Raw genomic sequence first — 25,194 nt, 5'->3', positions numbered from 1 at the left:
ACCCATTGTGCAGCCAAGGGGGCAAAACCTGCTACCTCCTCCAACCTGGTGACCAAAACTGTATGGTCCACCAGGTCGAAGGTGGCAGACAGGTCCAGAAGCATCAGCATGCTGGTATCCCCCTGATCCATATGCCGGGGAAATCTGGACTTTATGTCCAGCAAAGCTGTCTCTGTGCCGTGACTCTCTCTGAATCTGGATTGCCGCTGATTCAATACGTTATGAGATCTCAAATGAGTGAACATTTGCAAGTACTCGACCCTGTCCAGAATCTTCAAAAGAAAGGGAGAATTCGAGATGGGTTGATGGTTCAAAGGATCGCTAGGAGGGAGACCTGTTTTTTTCAGTAAAGGTATTATCCAGGAGTTTTTGATACATGCGGGCACGCAGCAGTCCCTGAAAGAGGTGTTCACGAACCTACGAGAGTGGTGATCAGAGCAGAAGAGCAGGCTTTGATAGCTAGGGCAGGACATATGTCCCCCTTACAATTTAAGGGCTTAAGTTTCTCAATAATCAATCTCAGTTCAGCTTCGCATATAGGTTTGAAGGTAAATAGCTCTTCAGCTTTCCATTCCTTGTGAATCGAATTTGTGGTATTAAGATCTTTATGGGTAATGGTTTTATTCGATCAAGCAATCCCATCTTTGATTTTCTTAAGTTTGGAGTCCATGGCCTCTTGTACTGAGTTACACCTATTGGCATCTCTGATGATTGTATCAGCATTATTATGTTTAGTGGTTTCCAGCTCTTTAAGAACTTTGAACAGTTACCAGGGTTGGTACTGTGCCTTAGCTATACGATCGACCAAATAGGATGTTTTAGCTGTAATAACTGCCTTTTTAAAGCTTTTTACACTCTTGGTACATTTTTTTATCTGAGTCTGTCAACTAGCTTTTCCATTTGTATAAGGCTTTAATTTTTTGACTTTTCAATTTCTGAAGAACAGGGGAAAACCAAGAGTTGGTCTCTCTTTGTAGTACCTTCTTGTTTCACCATGGCGCTAAGGTATTCACTGCTTTCTGGAGAGTGTGTTGATATACCTTAGTAATTTCATTAACTGATCACTCATCATTCAAATTCTGCCGCATTGAGCTAAGCCATGGATCCAATGATTCAGGTGTCAGATTTGTAAGATTTCTGCAGGGAATTATAGTAGAGATCATTTTCTTCCTTGTTACTTTCTTTTCAGATATGATTGTAAAGTGAATAAAAGAACGATCAGACCAAGGGCTTTCACTCTGCTTGGTGAGTATGGCATTATGTCCCACTAACCAATCAAGTGTGTTCCCCTTTATATGTGTAGGTAGCTCAACAAACTGAAAAACCTAAGTCTGTAAAATCCCTGTTAAGAGACTGAACTTGCAGCCGTGGGTGAGCATGAATGACTAAAACACAAGCAGTGTCTGGGGAGCACAGGAGTAACTAAATATCAAGCAATGGCATTTTCCACAAAAGATGCTATTTAAAAAGCCTAAAAGCAATCAATTTAAACAGTTAATAATTTTAAAAATAATGAGCTAAAATGAAGAAAATGCTGAAATTCAATCCAGGCGTTTTCAACTGACATAAAATTGGGCAAACAGTGCAGGGTAAAAGCCTAAATACAATTGATGTGATGAAAGCTCATCTAACACGAGAACTAATGGAAATGAGAATGTACTTATAATGAGGCCCAGAGTGCTTTCTGACAGTGAAACTGTTTAGTAGATCTGATTTACATGTCAGAATCCGTTTATTGGGGCTCCCAAAATGTCAATAAGTCTGAGAGAGTCCCACTAGCAGACGGAAATCCGCCGCCGTTATGGTAATATGCAGCATAGTGGGGGATAGCAGTAGCGAAGAGAGGGCATGTGCAAAGGACTGGCAACAGAAATACCTTGGGGAGTGACCGACATTTTGATAAGGACACAAGAGTACAGTAAGAACAGGCTGCTGAAGAATACCCGGGCTGCTCTAGTGCTGTCAGTTAGGTCATACTTAGTGAGTTAATCTAACAAAACAAAAAAAGCTAATTTATGTATGTGACATTATTACTAAGAAGAGTTGGCTTCTGCTTTTGTTCTCCATCACCTTAAAATCGATCTTGAAAAGGAAGGATTCTTAACTTTTAAAGTGTAATGTGACACTTCCGAAAATATGTTCAGTATATAAAATGTTAGATGTATTTACACATGTAAAGCGAAAAAGTGCAAAGAATCGCTTTCACATGCACGGTTTGAGTGGGACGTACAGGGACAGCGGAATGGAGTAGGGGGCTGTAGTGGGGACGGTGTGACGAATCAACTTCCGGGGCACCACTGGTCCAGGGATGAATATCGGTTTCTAAACCATCAATCAACCCCACGCCGCTAGTACACCAAAAGGGATCCGAACAGATCGGAATACAAGTGAATTATAAGAACTCCTTGTACAATTTTGGTAACGTGGACGGAATGGCAAGCTTACCTCCGCAAGGCCGTGGATCGTTGGTTAGTTGCAACACAGCGAAAATACAAATATTACCCATTGATTATTGTCCAGTCAAGGATGTATAAAAAGATCTACTTTATTATTACTACAATAGACAGTTCTGGCACACTACAAATACAACCTACCCTATAAAGGAACACAAGAGGACAGACAGTTTCACGAAGGAAAGGGATGAACTCTGGATACGGACAGGAGGGTAGTTGGTAAAGTAATCAGTCTAACTGATTCAAGGTTATTTGGTTCCAGCACAAATGGGGGCAAAGGTTCACAACTGTCTCTAGGGGAGTTTACGGGGGCAAAGCCACAATGTACCTGGTGCTGAAGAAGTTATTGGTGCTCGACAGTGTCAAGACGGTTCCAGGGCGCTTCGCAGCCCTTGAGACAGAGTTAGTGGTGGGAGACAGCTGCATATACCAGGCGGCAGGCAGTTCGGCAAGCAAGGCTGGACGGATGTCTGCAGGCTGTCTGGCACAGCGACTCTGGGCCAAGAATCGTTGTCTCTGCGCTGGTTGTTGGATCTGGAATGCTGGTTGAGGCGGCTCAGACGGCTCTGTTGACTGTGGCGTGACAACAGTCAGTGGTGCAGCGGGATGCAGTTAGAGGACTCGATAATGTCCTTAAAAGATGGACGCTGGATGATCCTTGTGTGGCACTCCTCCTAGCTTCTTCGCAGGGCTTGTATCGTTCTTTCAAGGCGGACGGCCCAAAGCTCAGGAGAGTATTTGTAGGCAACGGCCTTGTCCTTTGTCCAGAGACTCTGCAGCACTTCCCACCTAGGAAGCTTGCTGGCAGAACCTAGCATGGCACACTGTGTGCTGGCTAGGTACCGGTTCTGGAGCTGCTGGATGGGCCCTCTGAGTCTTTGTTCCCATGGAGATGTTTAGGTTGGGGTCTTGCTTCCCTCTTGGAACACCTGGCCTTCCTTCACTGGTGGAAGATGTAAGGTAGACTGTACCTTCAGCCTGGGTCCAAATGAGTCCTTCTTCTTACTCCTTTCGAAGTCGTCAGATGATCTGGCTAGCTAGGGGTTCAGCCCTCTCTTAAAGCCATATGGGCCCCAGTGATTGGTGCAGGCTAAGCACAACTTAATGAACCAATCCTGGGTCCCCACCAACAATCTTCTGTTATGCATGAGGTCAGGACCAGAGTGCTCTGCAACAGGACAGACAAGGGGTGACAACATATACCTAAGTCCCACCCACCTTCCTGTCTGTTGTTGATCAAAGTGTCTTTCTGGTTAACTGAGCCCTCTGACTCTTGAATAAAGCACAGGTCTCCCTTGAAGTATGTGCTAGGAGCAGACTTCTTATCTCTCCCAAATCACATCCTTCGTCCCTCTGAAAGGGGTCTGCTCTGCAGGGACACCAGCAGTATCTGCTTGACCCACACAGGCCATTCACTGCCTTTCATACTGAGAGGTGGGAAGTAGCTTCAAATTTACACATTGTATACTAAAGGGGTGTTAGCCCCGCCTTTCCTGTTGTCTGTCCAGCAACGGAGCCCCCCTCAGCAGGCTTGCTTCATTTATCTTGTTAGTATGCACTGCCACCAGCCGGACTAGGAGTGGCATACTGGGCCCCCTCCATGGGTTATCTAGACCTTAGTCTGCTGGAGGAAAAAAACAGTTGACAACCTTTGAGAGAACTAGATTCTAAGAAAAAACAACTCGTATATATCCACAGAGCCTAAATATACCTCAATTTAAGACACATTTCCCTCCACGATTCTAAGTGTTAAAACAGGAAACAATTCATTTTTCCAAAAAAAAAACTGAAATCTCACCCGTTTTTTCCTCGGACACCCTGTAAAAAAAAGAGGAGAAACATTTAGATAGCAGTCTACACTTTTTTTCATTGGTTTCTATTTTTTTGCCAAATGCACATTTATAAATAAGGAGCAACAACATGAAATGACAAAGCAACAATTGACAAAGCAAATAAGCATCACTTTATTTGAGATGGGTGAGCTTTGAAGTGCTGATTCGGCTTGACTCCTTTAAAAATATTGGGCTCCCTTGCAATTTGTGTGTATTTCAGCGGAAAATCAGCCGAAATATCACTAAATGGATTTACTGTTACCACCACTTGGTCCAGTGGAATTACCGCCAGTGGTGGTAGGCTGTGTTAGTACGCATTTCTTGGAGTCCATAGGACCCCATGGGGATTTTGGTGGTATTACCATTACCACCAGCAGTAATTCTGCAAATTTTGCAACATTTTTGGTGGTAAGGTGGTGGATTTTCCTCCAGCTCTCTGCCTCACCGCCAAAACTGTAGTACAGCAGGCAGTAATGCGGAAGTAACCAACTTACCTCTGTTTTACTGTTGTTTTTTACCACACTGCTGTACTTATAATGAGGCTCATTATCTGAATTAACTCAACTTTTTTGAGCCACCAACGACCTGACCCACAAGCTAATACAAGCTGAGTCAAATAAATTCCCAATTCGACTCGTACGTAGGTCAAATTGGCTCGCTCATCAAAAGAATTATAAGTTACTCACCATAGTGACTAACGTACTCCTAGTCCATAGTCCTCTTTCCTCCATACGGTATGGGCGTCCTTCGCTAGGGACGGGAGGCGGAACCTTTTTCACCAGAAAAATCATCTTCCCCTTTAAATTTAGATGCACGTGGACACGCGGCCCTGGGAGCATGCGCTCCCCTGACTGCAGCAACCGGTGCCACTCCTCAGTTACCTTTGACGCATCGACAATAATAAGATTGCCTAATGAAACCAGTATTATTAAGGATGAGGATGGGAGGTATGGAGGAAAGGGGACTATGGATTAGGAGTACATTGGTCACTACTGTGAGTAACTTATAATTACTCATAGGTCCCATCCCCTTTCCTCCATACTGTATGGGTGAGTACAACTGAATGTAGCCGTAAGGTGGAGAGGTGCTCTCTTAGGAAAACAAATTCCTTAACACTGCCTGACCAAATGCTGTGTCTGACTGGAGCCGGCATCCAAGCAGTAGTGCTTGTAGAAGGCCGAGGGCATAGGTCATGTAGCCACCTTGCTGAAAACCTGCCACGGCACGTGTCTCTGGAATGCAACCGCAGTGGCCTTAGCTCCAATTGCGTGGGCATGCATATTTGCTGGAAGAGGTTTGTGCTGCCCCTCGACGCCTCCTTGATGGCCGTAACCATCCACCTTGCTATGGAAGCCTTGGAGGCCTGACAGCCCGGCTGTGACCCACCGAAGCTGACAAAGGGAGGGTCTGATTTGCGGAAGCTCTTGGTACTGTCGAGGTAGTATCTCAGCGCACGCCTGATGTCCAGACAGTGCAATACCCTCTGAGCGTCATCCTTGGGGTCCGCAAATAAAGTTGGTAGCACTATCTCCTCATTCAGGTGAAAGGAGGAGACAACCTTAGGTAAGAATGAGGGGTGAGTTCTAAGCACCACCTTGACCTTATGAAAAGTAGTATAAGGCTCTGCGGCCACCAGTGCCTGGATTTCACTGATCCGACATGCCGCGGTGAGGCCCACAAGGAGGGCTGTCTTTATGGTGATTATCCTGATGTCCGTGGATGCCATTGGTTCGAATGGTTTATGCGCAAGGGCGCCCAAGACCACGTTGAGGTCCCACACAGGGTGTGGTTTCTTGATGGGTGGATAAAGCCTGGTCTGGCCCGCCAAATGTCCTTTAACCACCGGATTAGAAGATGAAAAAACTTCCTCCCCTGAGTTCCTGTAGGCTCCAATAGCCACCAGATAGGTGCGGCATGTGTCTACCTGAACCCCGAGTGTGCGAAGTGTGCAGAGAAGGATAGCACGTCATCCAACATGCAGGTCAATGGATCAACCTCTCTTGATTCTTCCCAGTGACAAAACCTAGTCCACTTGCTTTTGTACTGGCTCCTGGTAGCATCATTGCTAGCCCAATGTATAATGTCTAGGTTATCATGCGACAGCTGCAGATGCCTCAGTGTGACTTGTCAGGATCCACGCTGAGCGGGCTAACTTCTGGGGGTCGGGTTGGATGACGTCCCTCCCTGCTGAGAGAGTAGGTGTGCTGGGCCCAGCGGAAGGTGCACCAGGGCCTGATCCGACAGGCTGAGAAGTTCAGAGAACCATGGTCTCGCTGGCCACCATGAAGCTATCAGAATAATACGGAGGTGCCGAGCCTCCCCGATTTTGCAGATTACCTTGTGAACCAGGGGGATCAGAGGGAAGGCATACGCGTTCATGTCGTTCCATGGGATAAGCATTGCATCGCCCAGGGAACCCCTCCCCTGTCCCTGCCAGGACGCAAACTGGGGGCACCTCCTCTTGTACCAGGTGGCGAAAAGGTCCAGCATGACCCCACCTGTCTAGGAGCCCCTGAAGGACCTGTTTGTTCAACTGTCATTCGTAGTTGTCTGCACCCAGCCTGTTGAGCCTGTCCGCCTCCAGGTTGGATTCCCCCGGGCGGTGTATTGCTGCCAGGTGCATGTCGTTTACCAGAGCCCACTCCCAAATGTAGACTGCTAGCGTACAGATGAGAGGGGACTTGGTGCCATGCTGCTTGTTGATGTAATACATGCTGGTGGAGCTGTCAGTCTGAATAAGGATTGTCTTGCTGTTGATCATCGGAAGGAAGGCTTTGAGGGCGAGCAGATGGCCATCAAATCGAGCCAGTTGATGTGAGCTGCCTGCTCCTGACAGTTCTAAACCCTGTGGACGCTGTGGCTGTGCAAAGTAGCTCCCCTGCCCTCTAGGGAAGAGTCTGTGATGATGGTGACCTGAGGCGCTGGTTGACGGAAGGGGCTACCTATCCGCAGGTTGCTGTCCCTGCTCCACCAGAGTAGGTCATGGTGGAGATGATATGGGATGCTGACCATCTGCGCCTGGGTACCCTTCTCCTGGTTCCAGGAGGCTGCAAAGTATAACTGCAAATGCCTCTTCCTGAGCCTCGTATGCAGCACTGCGAGGAAACATGCCGCCATGATGCCCAGGAGGTGTTGGTACCACCACGCCGAGGTCACTGCTCTGCTGAGAAAATGCCCCTTGGCCTTTTTGATGGCTGTGATCTTGTCCTCTGAGGGGAAAATCCTCTCGGAGCTTGTATTCCAGATGAGGCCCAGGAAGGTTAGACTCTGCGTGGGCTCCAACTGTGATTTCTTGAGATTGATGGAAAATCCCAGCTAGTGTAGTGTATTCATGAGGGCGGAGGCAGTGTGTAGGACTGCCTCCGGAGAACTTGCCCCGACGAGCCAGTCGTCTAGGTATGGGTAGATGTGGTGACCCTCATAAAGGACTGATGGGGCTGCCAGATAGGGATGTGTAGGCATCCTTCAAATCCAGGGAGCACATCCATTCTCCCGCACACAATGTCTCTGCTATAAGTGCTGGGGTAACTACCTTGAAGTTTTGGAGAGGAAGGGAAAGGTTCAAGGTGGACATGTCCAACACAACTCTCAGGCCAGCCTGGTTCTTCTTGTGTATGGTGAAAATCTCTGAATAGAAGCCCAGACCCCGCAGGAGGCTGGGACTTCCTCCGCTGCATGACTCTCTATGAGCAATTGAATTTCCGCAAACGTAGTTGCTGTACCAATCTGTGGGAACAGAGGAACGGGGGCGGAGAGAGGAGGGATAGAGCAGGAAACCCATGGATACTACTGAGAGGATCCATGGGTCTGTGAACCTTGTCCGCCAGCGTTGTGAGTAAAGGGCAAGCCTCCCCCCACCGGAGACTCATGGATCCGGATGGCTGTGTCATGCTTTCTTGCCCTCTGAAGCTGAGAAGGGGGACTGGAAAAAAGCCCTTGTAAGCTGCCTTGTGCTGCTTGCGCCTGTGCTGGCTCAGTGATTGGTCCGGTTTCCTGGACGTCTCTCCTGGAAGCCCCTGAAGCCTCTGAAGAACCAATCCATACCTGAGCGCTGGTTCGCCTGGCTATATGTCTTGGTGGTGGACTTCGTGAGGATTGATAAAGGCTTGGCCGTCTGCAAACTGTTCTTCTTCTTATTGAGTTCCTTGTCCGAAGTGGAATGGCACAGATTGCACCCCTCGAAAGGAAGGTCCAGAATTCGCTCATGGACATCAGGGTTGAACTTTGTCGCCTGTAGCCAGGTCGTCCTTCTCATGTTGGTAGCAATACCTATGGCAAGCCCTGAGGTGTCAATGTGAGCCACCGTGGACTCCGTTATGTCCTGCGCTACAATTTTGGCTTTAGCCAGCCCAGCCTTTAAGCGCGCCTGGCTCTGAACAGGGAGTTCAGGAAGGAAATTGGCGATCTCTCGCCAGAGCCTCTGGTTGACAACAGCCAGCACAGCATCAGCATGGGACGGGCGCAGATGAAGAGAAGCGTTGAAATAGATTTTCTTTCCATGTGCTTCCAGGATCTTCTCCTCCTTACCCAGGAGTGCAGAGGCTGATGTAGCCGAGGATGATTGTGGCTTGGAGTAGAGTGAAGCTGCGGTGATAACTGAGGAGTGTGGCTGGGGGTGTGCCGACAGCAAGAGAGGGTCCCCCTATATTTGCCTAAACCTGGCGTCGAGGCGCCTATTGGTAGGCTGTGTAGAATGTGGTTTGAGCCAGCCTTTTATGGCTTCTTTTCCTCAATAAACCATGGGGGAGGTTTTAACAGCCTTTATCGCCGCTAGAGCCAGGTTGGACTTTAATAGCCTTGTCTTTGCCCAGGGTGGTGGGTTCAGCGCATTATGCCCACAAGCAGCTGAAATAACCCCATCAGGACTGCATACTGATTGTGTAGTTATTAATAGTGCTAGCATCCCAGTACCACCTATGCCACACATCTCCTATCCACCGTATGAGGTTGCTTTTAAGGCCCATACTGAGTGTGAGCAGAGAGTTTGGCAAGGTGAGCCCCGGCACTCATGGGAGATACAGGCCCACATGGGAGAGCACAGTCACACTGTCACACAGCAACGAGCAAGCAGCAACCAGCTGCTCATACGAATAAGGGTACCATAAGCAATACCCCAGGGTAGGAGCTTGATCCTGTTACCCCAGGAAACAGGCCCAGTGGGAAAGACAATCAATCGAACAGCATACTAAAGATCATGTTGTTAAATACTAGGTCACTCATTAAGCACTCCCTGAAGGTAGTCACACATATTCAGAAGCGTACTTTAGCCCTCCCTGCGCTCACGGAAACATTGAGCCATGATGCAGCTAGCCCCTCCTTAGGGTTGACCATTCACGAAGGATATAGCCTCTTGCAGCAGGATAGACGGGGGGGGGGTAGGTCTGATTTTTAAATCAGACATAAAGATCTGGGAGAGTAAGGTCGAGGACATTCCTGTTTCTGAACTGATAGTGGTAAAAATCTGTGGCAGTGCTGAACTGACCCTCAACCTATTTCTGATTTAAAGAGCACTGGTAGCAGGGACCGACTTCCCCGATCAGATGAGCAATCGTTTACTACCATTGCTTAAGCCCAACACTCAACTGCTAATGTTGGGGGATCTTAATGTCTGGCTAGGCAGTGACTCGGACGCCAAGGCAAGGGCTTTGGAAGATGCATTGCCCACCTGTGGGTTTCATCAATCGGTTAGAGTCCCCACGTACGCAAAGGGACACACTTTGGATTGGGTTGCCTATCATATTGTGAACATTTCTGATCTCGAAGTCTTACTGTGTCCTTGGTCAGATCATTCATGTATTTACTTTCAGATTAATAATGAATGCTTCACGAGAAAACCAGACTATGGCAAGATCTTGATACTTGGAAGTAAGAAACTGCAAGAAATTAACGTCAGAAATCTTAAAACCATGGGCTATAACCTTGACCTCTGAGATTCTGAAATCTGAAACACTGCAAGAGATGACTAGCTCTTTTCTTGAATCTTTTAAGGAAATCTGTGAAGAACTAGCGCCCTGAAAGAAAAATCTTTGTTTTGATACAAAAGAGTGCAATAATTGGTTCAATGCAGATCTGCAAAAGCTGAAAGCGAAAAAAATAAAATACGTTCATGCCTGGAGAAAGAGCCTGGATAGTATAAGTTTGGAAACAGATAAAAAAGCAGTTAGGATTTACAAAACTGCAATTCTGCTAGCCAAAAAAGAATCGCTCAATGCTAGAATTGTACATTCAAACTCAGATAGCAAGGGATTATTTAAAATTATACGAGAGCAAGAATCTCCTAACAGACCAAGTAGGGAACCACTGGTGAAAGACGAAACATGGTGTGCCTCTATCCAGGACGCCATGAGGGGCAAGCTATAGAAAAATTAAGAAGGGCATTGAGGTGAAAAAACTCACTACAATGAAACATTCACAGCAAGATTATGGCGAGACTCTAGTTAAATATGGCACCCAAGAGGTTTATAACTTTTCTCCTGTCTCCGAAGCAGTATTGTACAGGGTTATTACACAGTTAAAAAACACTAGATGCAAGGGAGATCCCTGTTCCTCTTTGATTATCAAGGAGTGCTCATCTATGGTAATCCCGGCCCTCACCAAATTTGTGAACATGTCCTTTGCAGAAAATCATGTTCTGGCAGGATTAAAGCAAGCTTGGATCACCCCTCTTCTAAAGAAGCCAGACTTTTGTCCCCTGACACCATAAAACTATAGACCAATCACGAATACACCTTTTCTTTTAAAGATATTGGATAGGGTGGCCTACAATCGGATCTCTACACACCTTAACAACTCTCAGATTTTGCACAAACATCAATCGGGCTTCAGACAAAACCATGGGACCGAATCGGCTCTCCTAGATTTGAAATCTAATTTGTTGCAATCCATGGATAATGGCCAAGCCTCTCTTCTCATGATCTTGGACCTGGTGGATCCTTCCATCTTGTCCACCAAGTTAAAGGATGTCGCCTCATTCTCAGATCGAGCTGCACAATGCATTATGCCATTCCTGAGTCAAAGACAGTGCAGAGTTGCCAGCGGTGTGGCTGAGGCTAAACCTGTATCTGTATCGTACGGTATGCCTCAGATTGCATTTATATCCCTCTCTCTTTATAACATCTTTATTGTGCTTTTCTTTAAAGATCGAATATTGTTGTAGTCTTCTCATTGGCAATTCAAAATTAGAGATTATTCATTTGCAGGTCATTCAGAACAGTGCAGTCAGGGCGGTGAAGGGCCTACAGTGGAGAGACAATGTGTCTGAGGCCAGGCAAAGTCTGCACTGGCTCCCATTGAAGGCGAGAGTCCAATTCAGATTGCGTTTGATTACCCATAAATGCTGTATGGGCTGCCTATCCATCCTACATGATGGAGTGCATAGTGGAGAAACAGAGTGCGAGGTCTCACAGATCCAACAACACCAATCAATTGAGAACACCTTGCTGTAAATCCAGCAAATCTCTGAAGGGGGCATTTAGCATAGCGGCCCCTGTAGCATGCAAATCTCTTCCTCTGGACCTAAGAAAGAACAAGTCTACTGACATTTTCAAAAAGAATCTTAAAACGCTTCTATTCTGCTAACTCCACGACCAGTCGCATGTTAGTGCCTGCTTCTCAGGTCGAGTGTGAATTTTATCTTCCACTCTTGTTTATGTTTTTGTTTGTTTTCTGTCTCATGGTATTTGTGCGCCCTTAAGCGTTTGGTTACCTGGTGCGCGGTATAAATGTAAAGTTAAGTAAAGGAGAGAGTGCAGAATGTGGCATATTTTTCTAATAATGCGGTAGCTTGGACTATTGAACGAAATCTTTCTTAGAATATAGACAGGTGAGAATTTGTAGTAGGGATGCAGAGGCAACCCCGGAATGCTTGCTATATGGTGTACCCCAGGGGTCTTTCCTATCCCTGCCCTTATATAATACTTTCTCTGCTCCACTATTCCAACTGCTTAAGGAGAGGGGAACTTGTTTTACAAACTATGCAAATGACACCCAATATGTGATTCCCCTCTCGGGAGTCTACATTGAGGATGTCATCAAAATCAATAAAGTGTATAAATGTATCCAGATGTGGATGATACAGAACGGACTGGCACTAAATAATGAAAAAACAGAGCTCATGGTAGTGGGATCGCCCACCAAAGTTTGCAATTTAGACCCAGTATACCAACATATACAGCTGGCTTATTGTAAGATTAATACTCAACAAAAACTGAAGACTCTTGGAGTTTTCCTGGATCATACCTTAAATATGCAGGCACAGGTAAATAGTCTAGTTTCCACTTCTACCTACTTCATTAGACTCCTGTTACAAAAGTGTCCAGTCCTTTCTGAAAAAAGTTGTGCCACTATACCAAGAGCCATCATTAGCTCTAGAATTGACTATTGTGGTAGCTCATTAGCTGGTATCAGTAAAGGAGAATGTACAAGACTTCAAACCACTCAGAATAGTGTAGTTAGTGCTGTGGCAGGCCTCAATATGAAGGCACATGTGCCAGAAGCCAGACGTAAGCTACATTGTCTCCCTAGTGAGGCAAGAATCACATTCCGCGTGTTACCTATCACATACAACTGTCTTGAGGGAAATAGCCCAATATATCCTTCTGAAGTCCTGATAAAGAAACCTGATGTGAGATTGCTGAGATCCAACAATAGTAACCTGCTTGAGATCCCTAGAACTAAATTGGCCATGGTACATAAAGGTGCCTTTTTTCCTACTGCACCCAGTGCCTGGAATTCCATCCCTCTGGACCTTAGGGATATTGATTCTAAAGGGCTGATCAAACAAAGACTAAATACATATTTATTTAGGTAGGGCCTGATTCTTTGTACCATTTTGGGTCATTACTGTTTTATTCATGTCGGTTAGAACTGTGATATGTTGTTATGTCTGGTGCTCTTTTGTGCGTCCTCATGCCTTAGGGCCGTTGGTTGCGCATTATAAATATCATAACATAAGATAATAAATCAGTAATCCTCACCCGTATCAATAAGTGTCCCTAGATTTATATTGTTCAATTTGATATGACCTGGAATAATAGGCACCTAGAACACCATGAGGTTTCGATTTCTAAGGATTTTCCGTCTATTATTAGTATTAAGTCCAAAACGATTATTGATAAAATTGAGGATTTGATTGGTAATGTTCCCCCTCATTTCTTTCTTTATGGTGTTGCCTAGATTCTATCAAAATGATACATATTCAATTGTCTTCTAACACCTTTTCTATGCTTTGATCTTATTTCCTTACTCTTTCATCAAAAAAATGGATTCTATTCCTCTGAAATGTTTACGGAATGGCAAGACCCCACATATTGCCCTCAACAAATTCAAATTACCCAAATATAGAAGAGGGGCTAATTTCTCTGATTTCTGCAAATATCATCATGTGTTTGTGCTGAGACACATGTTTAAATATATTACATGTATCCTAATAAAACAGACTTTCTGCCTTTGTGATCCACAGTTCTTGTTTTCATTAAGTTTTCGGATGGACCACTTATTCAGAAATTCTCTGTTAAATCATGTGTGGAGCGTGCCTGGAATCGTTTTTTGAAATGATTGGGGTGGCTTATCCTCCTGCAAACAAGGTCCTTTGGTCTAACAAGCATATTCAAATTCATAACCTCTCTCTGCGTAGGCAATCCTGTTTTAGTAAAGGCATCTTTACCATTCATCAGCTGGTTAAAAATCAAACAGCTATTCCCTTTCGTCAATTGCAAAGCTTTTTCCAACTTTATAAAGAAGAACATAACAAATACCTCAATCTGTTTGACATTTTAAATCGGAATTGCCTTAACTTATATAGTTAACTCTACCTAAACAGCTAAATGTACTATTGACTTCTACTTCTGCAAGAGATGCATTCATCTATAAACATATGAATCCTAGTTCAACAACTGAATCGAAGTCTAAAACAGTATTAACATGAGAAGTGGAATGCTCTTTTACCATTTCTTTCAACTGTTGGGAGGAAATGTGGGTTTGCGTATTCAATACCAGTATTACAGATAACATTACCCAAAGTCCATATTTTTTATAATGCATAGAACCCTGTTTACACCTCAGCAAATGTTATATCTGCTTTTTAACAAACTGATATTTGCTGGTCCTTGCAAGAAATGAACACCAATTTCAAACATCTGATATTTGAAGCAGAAAACCTTCAAATTATCTGCTCCTTTATCAGTCATAAATGTCATTCTAAACTATTTGGGTAATTTGGAGATGATATACATTTAGTTACCCAACTTGCTAAATCTGTTTTGTTCTCCGATTTCAAATAATTACGAAAAACTGGAAAGAGACCAAGAAACTTGACTTGAATATATTGTGCAATCTCACATGCGCAATCAACAGGATTGAAAAGCGCATAGCGAAAAGTGTAAACGATATCAACGAAACCCACATGAAATGGGCCATCTTTGTCATCTTGTAACCATTCCATCTCGGGTTTGAAGAAATTTGACAGAAACTGTAATGTCCCTAAGATGCCTTAAGTGAAATTTTTCTACACATGCCTTCTTCCTTTTTTGTCTGTGGTGCTTTTGTTTCTCTTGTCATCCTCTTATATGATTAATATGTGTAATATCACAATCTCTACGAATGCTGATGTTTTCCATAAATTAATGTAATTCATTTATATTGTTTATTGAGTTCTATAATACTTTATAAGATGTTGTGAGAAACCTGAGGGCATTCTCAGATGTAGTCCCCGAAGATCCTGGGTGGCTAGGGAGGGCCATCGCGTCTGGATCCCGACCCTGGAGGTGGACAGCGAGGGAGGATCACCTTGGTGGAGGATCCTCAGGGATTGGGGAGGGAATACCCCAGGCTGAGACATGGTATCCCCCAAGTTGAACGATTAGGAGGGTGAGTCAAAGGAACAGCTGAGCCTGTGTAACAGGAGACCAACCGGAGGAGAACGGGACACCGGGACGCTGAGTTGAGGGTCTGCAAGAGAGTAGCAGCTGAGAGCAGTGTGGCTAGGGAGCTGTGTCTCCAAGGAGCCGGAGGAGCCTACATAAGGCAGCCTGAAGGTGTGTAGTTTCCTTTCATTCAACCCAGGAGAAAATGCTTGTACCCCTGGTAAGGAAAGGAGCCCAGGAGTGTCTGAGGGGCAGGCAGTGACACCCAGACCTCAGCAGGAAAAGGAAGTTCCTTGAGAAGCCAAAGAAACACAACCGGTGAGTTGAATGAAATGGGAAACCCTGATAAGTGAAAGGCACAAGTGAATACAAAGTAACAGAGCAAGCACGTAAGGAGGAAAGACGTGTCTGGTGAAATCTACGAATACTGTGAACTTTAAGGTGGCGAGATACTATGTAATAGAGTGGTTACATGTATGACTACACGTTCCCGAAAGCCTCTCTGTGAATGGAAGAAGCTTCCTAAAGGGAAGGGGAGCTGTGTGCGAATTGAAAAACAAGAAAAATAGAGATTACGAAAAGGGGAGCCATGCGAGAAAAAAAACATTTCCAAAATCCCCAAGAAGAGCTGTAAGAAAGAAAGTAAAGTGTAAAACTCTTAAGAATTTAAAGTTGGAAGCCAGTGAGAGCATTTAAGTTGTCAAGACGGGGTGAAGCTAAGCCTCAGGTCCCGGGTTGCAGGACCTGTAATGGGTGGACCGTGCGACCTGACAACTGCACCACAACCCAGGGAGAGCCCACCAAATAAGTGACTGCGTAACAAGAATAGGGGTGCTTTGTGAAGTATTGGGAAGGGAACTGAAGTGTTTTGGAAGGTCTGCAGTCATAATGTCGGAAATAAAAAGTCGAATGACAAAAATGTTGAAAAAAAAATGTCGAAAAAAAAGTCGAATCTATTATTTTTTTATTTATATGTATTTTTTTGGGTTTGGTAAGTATAAAAAATGGGTAAAATAAAAAAAGGGGGGTTTGAGGAGGGGGGAACCCGCCATTTTGAAAAAAAAACGTATTGAAAAAAAAATCGACATTTTTGTTTTCGACCAAATGACTATAAACCGACTATAAACAGTTTTGGAAGCCAGCAGGAATGCAGGCTAGACTCGGGTATGGCTCAGGACACCAGCAGATACAAAAGGTAGGTTCTTTATTAGTTGCAGTTCATAGAGAGAAGATACAAGCAGGAACGACAGTCAGGCACATCTTCTTTGGTAGGGCTCCCAGGATGCAGTCCCAAGCTACCACTGCTGGAACCCCAAGGTCCTTGCCAGCTCCACATTCCATTCACTCTCATACCATTCCACAAGCTATTGCACAGATTTGATAAGATGCCGATCACTACAGGAACGCCTGAAGAAATAAGATGAACTTTAAGTTGACGGATTTGTTAAAGAAATTCGAACACTTTGGAAAAGGAACCAACGTGATCTTTGTACAGCCATTTGAGAAAGCGAACTTTGTGCAACTATCTGAAAGTAAATTGGATGAAACCCTTTTAAAGGTGAACTTTGTGAAAGCAATCAGAGTTGAGCAAAAGGGGCTTTGCGTCTGGGGAGTAAGGGAACCCGGAGAAGCCTGCAAGAAGCTGTTGTGAACTTTTGAACTTGGTAGAACGTTTGGTAAACCCAGGTGTCTTGAACTTGGGGAAGGGAGCTGTGTAAAAGCTCCAGTGCCATCCTATGTTACTCTTACACATTATTGAGTTTGACCAGTCACCTGCACATTGTTATTTTTTAGACAGGATGGCAAGCATAGATTTGACACAGACAGCCTTTTTGTTTATGACTGACGAACTTAGACTGCCTTTTCATTTTCATTATGGTCGAGACTACTCCCACCTTAGAGTTAGGGCTAGTTAGGCATTTGCCCAAGCCAGTTAACCAAATAAAGGTTTTTGAAACTGTACTATTTGTGCCTGTGTCTATCTCTTAATACCATGCCTGCCTCACATAGTATAATTTATAATTGTATACCATCCAGTGGTTTATTTCAATGTGCTCCATTATTTATACTGCAACACCTTGTTAGTTGTATAATATTCATACTTGTACCTTAAAGTATTGCTTATTCTGTCAATTAATTGTAATAGTTGAAATAACAGTGATTAAACCAAAAACAAAATTCTGAAGGCAGACGCCCACACCCCAGTACCCGAACATCTATCACTTCTCTAGCCTTTACCCTGTTTCCAATACTATTGACATTTCTCCTACCCCATTCATGCATCTCAAGCTGATTCACTCTACTTAATCCATGTTTCCTTTCACCCATCCGCCTCTTCTAGTTCTCTACTGATCGTCCCCTTCCGACCTCTGTCTATCCTTGGCTACCTGCTTATTCTGAACTTATCATTTGAGCGCACAGTTCTGCCAGTGCCATTTTGAGCTCCTCTTTTCTTTGCTTGAACTGTATCCCTTTCCTATTAAACAAAGAGAGGGGACTCTGCAGTATGCTTTGTGGCATATGGAAATGCCTTAGTATGATTTTTTCAGGGTTTTATAATTAATTGTTGGTATTTTTGGAAACGAGAAGTTTGTAGTGTTATTAATAAGTACCTTAAAGTACGTATTGTTTCTCAATGTATCCTATTCTTTCAGTAAATACCTTAAAAGTGTTTGCACTGTGTGCCGTGTATTAAAGATGATACATCCAGTTGTGCCCCATCTGGCATTCTCACACAGATGGTTTTGGAGGTTGTTAATCAGGGGTTTTACATAAGGGAGTCTGAAGGATCAACAGTAATTGGTTTAACACCATGACTCCTTACATTTACCCCTCGTGTATTTGTACCTTTTATAATATTGACACTCTTTCTGGTTTTGCTCTGAAGACCTCCAATCCTGTTCTCTATTCCGATGCTCTAAGCATAGTAGTGTTGAGGGTCTCAGTTCTATAAGGACACAGTTGCATTGCTGTCAGAGGTATCTATGACACTTCTTTCCCATGATTAAACACATCATGAGGCCTCGAAATGAGATAGAAAGCTATCCTCTTCTAGTGAACTTCTTCTTCTGTGTCTGTTTTTCTAATTTCCTTATAGCTTTAGTTGACATTGTGCCATCTTCCCTTTTTCCAATCATGAAAGTAGCCTCAAATAAATGGGCCTCATTACGAGGTTGGAGGTAGCCATGGCGTCTTTAGTGCCATGGCTGCCTCCAAAATCGTACAGACTCCGGTCTGGTGGATGGAGCAATTACCGGTCCATTCCGAGGTCGGAGAGACCGGTAATTCCCCATTCACCAGAGCCATTTCCCATTCCCATTTGAACCCCATAGGGCTCAATGGGAAGGCGGCAATAACGGTACCGCAAATTGCGGTACCGTTATTGACCCCGGTATCCCTTTGCGGGTCCCGTCCTTAACGCCTGGTAAAACCAGGTGTTAGGAAAGGACCCGCAAAGGGAACTCGTAGTAGGGCGGTAAGGGATTACCGGAACCAGTGCCCTTACCGGTGCCGGTAATCCCTTACCGCTCACCTCGTAATGAAGCCCAATGTTTTTTAGCCTCAACTTAAGTCAGTAACATCAGACACACGTTTCACAGTGAGAAGAGTGTGTGCTCTTCTCCATGGCTTATTCTGGGAGTACAGTCCAGAAACAGAGAGGAGAGATACACCTCTATGTCAAATGTGGAATTACAGGGCAGGCGCCGAGGCCTATGAAAAGTGCAATTAGACACCTCCCAAGACATCGTCCTGTGGTGAAGGTGAGAGCACATAAGCAGAATAAGGGACGATAGCAGCTGCTACCAGCCCTCTTCCCATAACCCCAGCTAAAATAACATAATGTGCGAATGATAACCTCTTTTTCTGAGAATTGGGTAGATGTGTCAAATAGGGTCTGTGCTAACAAATCTCAGACAGTTGGAGAAACTGCTTACAACCGTACAGTGCACATGTTCAAGGAGGAATGTTGTCTAATGTTGAAAGGGAAGTGGCAGCAACCCTTGTAAGAATGGTTAAGGCTCTTTTCTGAGCTTTGCACATAATGAACCACCAAAATGGAATAACTAAGCAATAATGCCTGCCATTAAAGGCCAGGCACCTGAATTCGTAGGCTCAAGCAAAGCAAGGGCCCGGAACAGGCGCCACAGCAGAAATCTTTGCGATTTCCACCACTAATGTCTTTTGGATTTGGATAACGAGTAACATGAGGTGCACTAACCCTTCCCCCGAAGTGAAAAACAAACCTACAAATACATATGTCCACCAGATCATTTTTTAATTTTCTATGGTGACCATCAGAAAAAAACATACATTGGGGAGGCGGCTTTGGTGGTGGCACATCATGTGAATGAGGACGTTATTAACTCAGTGGTGGAGAGGGGGGAAGAGCTTTGCAAGCCACTGCGGGCTCAAGCCAAACATCCGGCTCGGCTCTGGGTGCCCTAAAAAGCATGAGCGAATCAAGAACCTGAGCCAAAGGGCCCCACCTCGAACCCCTGCAGAGCAAAGAGAATGCAAAGTATAAGCTGAAACTATTGCATTGGAGTACAAGTAGGGGGAGGATGGTGTGTGGGAGGGACACACAGCTTGGGGGAGTTGTTTGGCTATTAACCCACCCATGTACTGCCCATGGCAAGGATAATCCTTATGACCATGTCTACCCATTAACTGCCACACCCTTCCCAGAACACATCCTTCTGGGAATCTCTTTGAGCTAGCTCTATCAAGCAGTAAGATCAAGTGTTGTCCTGCTAGTGTTATATCTAAGCAATCTGCAAAGAGTTGATGGCTTAAATGGAGCTATAATAGGCTACTGGTGTAATAAAAATGTCCTAACCAAGATGGCCTTCAGCAACTTCATTTCCATCTCTTCCTTGCACTGAAGTCCTGTTAAAAACAAGCACCAGCAAAGGCAACAATTTTGGCTTCCGATATTAGATAGGCCTTTGCCAGGCACTGCCATCATATGCCCAGGTAATCATTCTCTGTTACAATTTTATGGCTATGCAGATTTGCACGTCCCTGGAGGGGAATCCTGATATGGAGGTATGCCTTAGTTGCGGCAATAACACACCAGGAAATGGTGGTGGTTGATGGGGAAATCGCTTCAGCCGGAATGGGTTTCTCCCTTTATTCTCGCACACTGTGACGTGCGCCGGCACACTGCCATCACCACATTTCGTTTATAACAACCTTTAAACAGACAATATAATAGGAACGCAACACAGCAGGGTAACCCTGCAACATCCCCCAGCACCAAACTTTCACAGCGTTTGTTTCACTCCATCATACGATAACTAGATCTCCATATCATCCACTCAGAGAGTCAAGCACGCAGTCCTGCAACTTGGCTGGCAATCATTTTCTGTATTTTGCGTCGGTACCTGGGCAGAATTCCATCCTCCATGGCCACAGAGTCCAACTCCGGGACCCCACTGTCATCCACAGGTGCGTTTTGTAGCTCATTCGCCAACTCCCTGTCCGAGAGGTCTATCTCATGCTCCTGTTTGCTTTCATCTTCTTGTGCCGACCACCATCTAGGCTGGACCTCCTCTCCTTCATGGTAGAAAATCTTCCTACACCAACTACAGTTCCGCATCGCTACCTATCCTGACCTCCTGGCCACGACCATGGACCCCTTATGGTGTGTTATCTTCCGGCCTCTGGCTGGTACAGAAAACACAGCTTGTGTGTAGGACTGCGGTTCCGGATCAGCGCCATGTCTTCTACTTGAATCAGGGACAGTTCCATGCTTCTCATGACATACTACTGATCATTGCGCAGTTGTTGTTCTTCTTGAACCTTGTCGGCATCAATGTCAAACGGATTTACGTGAATACCGCGCATCAGGAAATTGCGAATCTGAAAATGTTGCATCACAAAATCTTGCTGCGCTGTGATCACATAGATCACGCTAGCCAGCATCCTGCATACCCTACCCCTTCCCCCCGAACCCCTGACTCAACCTTTTGGCGCACACACAGAAGTGAGCCGCCGGCTCTCCTCTGTCCCTGCGGCATCAGTTCCTTCACACTAACGTGGGGCGGAGCTGACGCCGCAGGGTTCCCTTTTTTTTCTTCATTGTCCCCTGCTTCCAAACACTCCCACAGCCCCCAGAGCCCATAAACACAAACACAGGGAGCAGGGGACACCCCAGAAACCCCCGCTCTCCATATTTGTGTTTATGGGCTTCGATTTTTAGTTCCAAATCAAATCAGTTTTATTTTCTCAATATTTTTGGGGAATACCATGTCAACCCACCTCCTGCACTCATGCTCCGTCACCAATTAACAAATCTTTTGAATATCAGCACCTTCGCTCGGGCGATTTCCTGTTGCCGCATGTGGGGTGGTGCAGTATCTTGTCAGGAACATTACTAGAGCCATTTACAGTGCAGTACGATGGTCCAGCGGTATCCAAAACACCTTTTTCAGCATGCGCATGAAACGCTCCACGTCCCCATTAGCCCTGGGTCAGCGATGCGGATATGCTTGATGCCACTGTTAGATGCGAAATCCACAACTCTTCCCTTGAAGCGGTGATCCATTGTCCAACCTCAGCGTCAGGGGTAGTGCATGCACCACAAATATAACAGTGAGCACCGGTGCTACTGTCTCCGCTGCGGTTGAATGCGCAAACTGCAAATCTGGATACCTTGAAGATTCATCCAGCTCCACTACAACGTGTTGGTTTAGTAGGATTGTCCTAAAGTCCATGCTGACCGCTTGCCATGGTCCCTGTGACTTTTCTGGTGATTCTATTGGAGGCTGTTTCTGCAGATTACCCGGCGCCAGGCACCACCTGCATCTGAACAGCACCATCTCCTCCCTTCCCTCGAAATCAGAGAACCATACTTTTTCATTCAGCCAGGTTTTTGTTTTGTAGCCCCTTGGTGTCCTGTATGGTCCTGATCACCCGCTCAATCAGCTCGGGAGGTATCACAATCCTCGAATCTCTTAACAGAACCCCTTCTGCTCCTATCGGTAGTTCTTCCCTCACTCTCCAGAGCCCTTGAAGGAAGAATCTTGTATCCGGCGGGTATTGCGCCTGGTCAGCCAGGAACGACTTCCACTGTCCACTATGCAGTTGATCCATAACCTGTTGCAGCCCACTGTGGTTCGCCGTTGCTTCCGCTATCTCGCGTAGGCCCATGGACATGGGGACTGCAAGATGGGTGATCATGTTCATCACCTCTTCTGCATCGGCCTCCAACACTTGCTTCCTTTGTGCCACGTCCACCAATCTCGGGACAAGTAATCAGCTGGGTTTACCGCACCCCATCCTGAACTGTAGCATGACCCTGCAGTCTTGCAATTGTAGCATTTAGCTTTTCAACCTCAGAGGAGGCCTTGCAGGATGGGCAGCAGTGGTTTGTGGTCTGTTACCAACTTCACAGGGTGTCGAAGTATGTATAAATGGAAATTCTTGCACCCCCATAGCATCGCCAGTGCCTTCCGCTCTACTTGGGAATACCTTCTCTCTGTCGCCATCAGCGCTTTGCTCCCGAAGGCAATGGCCCTCATTACGACCCTGGCGGAAATCGAAAAACGATGGCGGAAATGCAATACCGCCATCGAATAGCGCTCGGTGCGACTATGACCCGTCACCGTAAAGTACGATGCCATTAGCGACACCGTAGTGAACGCCAACGCTAACTGCACCAAGTACGCGCGCGCGCGCCATGCCAAACCGTAATTAGCACCATGGCGCAAGGGTACGCGAATTCCGACCCTAGCGGACATGTACTTAACGCCATCAAGCACGGCGGAAAGTACCATTCCGCCATGGTGAGAAGTACGGCATCGCGAATCAACCGTAAACGGCCCCACTGAGTGCCTGTACACCGCTCCCTGGCCACATAGTACAACTCCCCGTAGGTGCAACGAAGTCACAATGCAACCAGTGAAATGTACAAGTCACCCATGCATGCCAACGAACAAAAGAATCACAAGAGGGGCCAATGGGAGCTGCAGGGCACAGATGGCACGAATACAGAAGCTATACCAATGGACATGACCTCAGTCTCCCACCAAGAAACGCACGCAAACACAGGCACCTGTGACCAGCAATATTCCGATAATCACATCATTCCACCAATCCACCTGGCTGACCGGCATCTGTTACACAAAACCTAATCCCCCGCCCCTGAGCATGACATCATCCAAACAGTCATATTGGCAGCCCTCACCCCTGACCTCACTGGGCTTCGTAGGCAAACGCGCCCAGCACAGTACCACGCAACTATACTCCGAAGCTGGAACCCAATGCAGATCTCCTCACAATACATCGCTCCCCAAATAGGAATATGCCACATCACTTGCAAAGAAGAACGCTACACGGCCCATATCAGAATAGAAATTTAATGCACAACAAATTCACCAAGCCCATACAGCCATTAGGCCATGAACTCCAAAACACATTTCACCATTGTGGGCTGCATCCGCAATAAATGACCAGCTACTTCTTGTGTGACGCCCTGTTCCTTCATGGTACACAGGGGCTACATTCTCGTACAAAAAGGCAACATGGAAGCGCCTAGAACCGCAGGGCTGTCCCAATAGGGAGGCACTAGTCCAGCTGAAAGGCCGAAATGTTGCTCCGAGCCACTAGTACTGCGTAAGGGCATGTGGCCCATTGGCGATCGTCCCATAAGATCGTAATGCTGCTCCACTGATTAACACGAAGCAGCAGGTGTCGGGAGTAAAACCCATCTGCAGGAGTGGCATACAGATGGCAGTGGCAAAAGGGGAGGAGATACCTGTCAACCAAAAGAAAAGAAAAAGAAAAGAATGGCCATCAGAACTACATTCGAACAACTCACTTGAATGATCACACTAGATCCACAGCCATATGCATGCTAGCCCACTCCAAAGGATCATCACCACCCCAAAACCACTTGCGACTCATAACTATCCATATCGAGGTGAAAACACCATCACAAACGAGTGTACCTGTGCATGCGTCTGTGAAAACAGAATCCATCAGATGGGATTGGTAACGTGCATGGACACAAGTGTCTGAAGGCGCGTCGAGACAGGGAGGGCTCAACAAGGCCAGATAGACGATGGTCCCACTATGGCAGCCCTGCATCACATAGCGCAGGGGAGGCGGACAGATTCCAAGAAGCCCTGTACATGGCAAACACCGTATCAAATCATCTGCCCATGCATCCATTCATCATTCCCTCATCCCGTAATGATAACGCCTGTTTCCATACTCACATAACATGTGAGAATTCCATTGAGTCTGTGCGTTATGCAGCCTGCAAAATCCACTGTGCCCCAGCCCGTAATTCCAGTGTTGTGAAGTAACATGTATTTGGGAACGTCCGGCCTCATCATCCACTTCGCTATTGCGCATCCCAAACTATTCATATCAATCATTGCATCCTCGCCATGGCCCCTGTCCCAAGGACACTGAACAATAGAACGTTATATTTGCAGTCAGACCTGTGGGCATCTCCTCGCCGCTAGCTGAAGACCGAAAGCGCCGCCCTTCGAATTCCTCATTTGCAACATCACGTCGAAAAGGCATCTGTGGCCGCTTGAAATCACAAATTAATCCATCTAGTGCGGCTGTGTGTGAAAATGGCAACTGCCTTCACTCACAAATGGGAGGCCCCGCCCGTCGGTGAACCTCGGTACAGTGATGCATGAGGGTCCACCGTTACTCGAGTACTACGTTCCACTGACCCTTCACAAGTCTGTTCGCGACTGCAAAGAATGCATGTGAAACAATGGGACCATAGCCGAATGAACATATCAACCAATGTTACACGGCCATCGGGTACTAATACATGATTGTAATAGCAAGATGCCATTCCTCGAATTGCAGCGTTGTGTGCGGGACGTGCTCGCCCAAAGGGGAGAGCAGCTTGCACAGGTGGAATGAATCACCACAGGTGGAGGCCATACAGCCTGAAAACACATAAATTGCACGCCCAGTCTCCTGACACAACCACTCCGAAATGCTACCGGCAGGACTCGCGATGTTGGCCCTGGGGGACCTGATAGCACTGCAAGTACTCCAACTCCAAGAAGAAGACGA

At 45.9% G+C, this 25,194-nt stretch overlaps 1 protein-coding gene across 5 annotated transcripts in view; it reads right to left on the bottom strand.

Annotated features, from left to right (window-relative positions):
* Positions 1-25,194, bottom strand: part of TNFRSF14 (TNF receptor superfamily member 14) — a 661,986-nt gene that overhangs the window by 270,099 nt on the left and 366,693 nt on the right. For all 5 annotated transcript variants that reach the window (XM_069610212.1, XM_069610211.1, XM_069610213.1 and 2 more), the window contains one exon: positions 4,252-4,271. In XM_069610212.1, coding sequence (XP_069466313.1) covers positions 4,252-4,271 — 20 coding nt within the window. The remainder of the gene's footprint in view (positions 1-4,251; positions 4,272-25,194) is intronic.

This window comes from Ambystoma mexicanum, chromosome 8 (assembly GCF_040938575.1).
Source record: "Ambystoma mexicanum isolate Mex_15411 chromosome 8, UKY_AmexF1_1, whole genome shotgun sequence".
NCBI classification, from domain to species: Eukaryota; Metazoa; Chordata; class Amphibia; order Caudata; family Ambystomatidae; genus Ambystoma; species Ambystoma mexicanum.
This window is presented reverse-complemented; position numbering and strand designations above follow the sequence as displayed.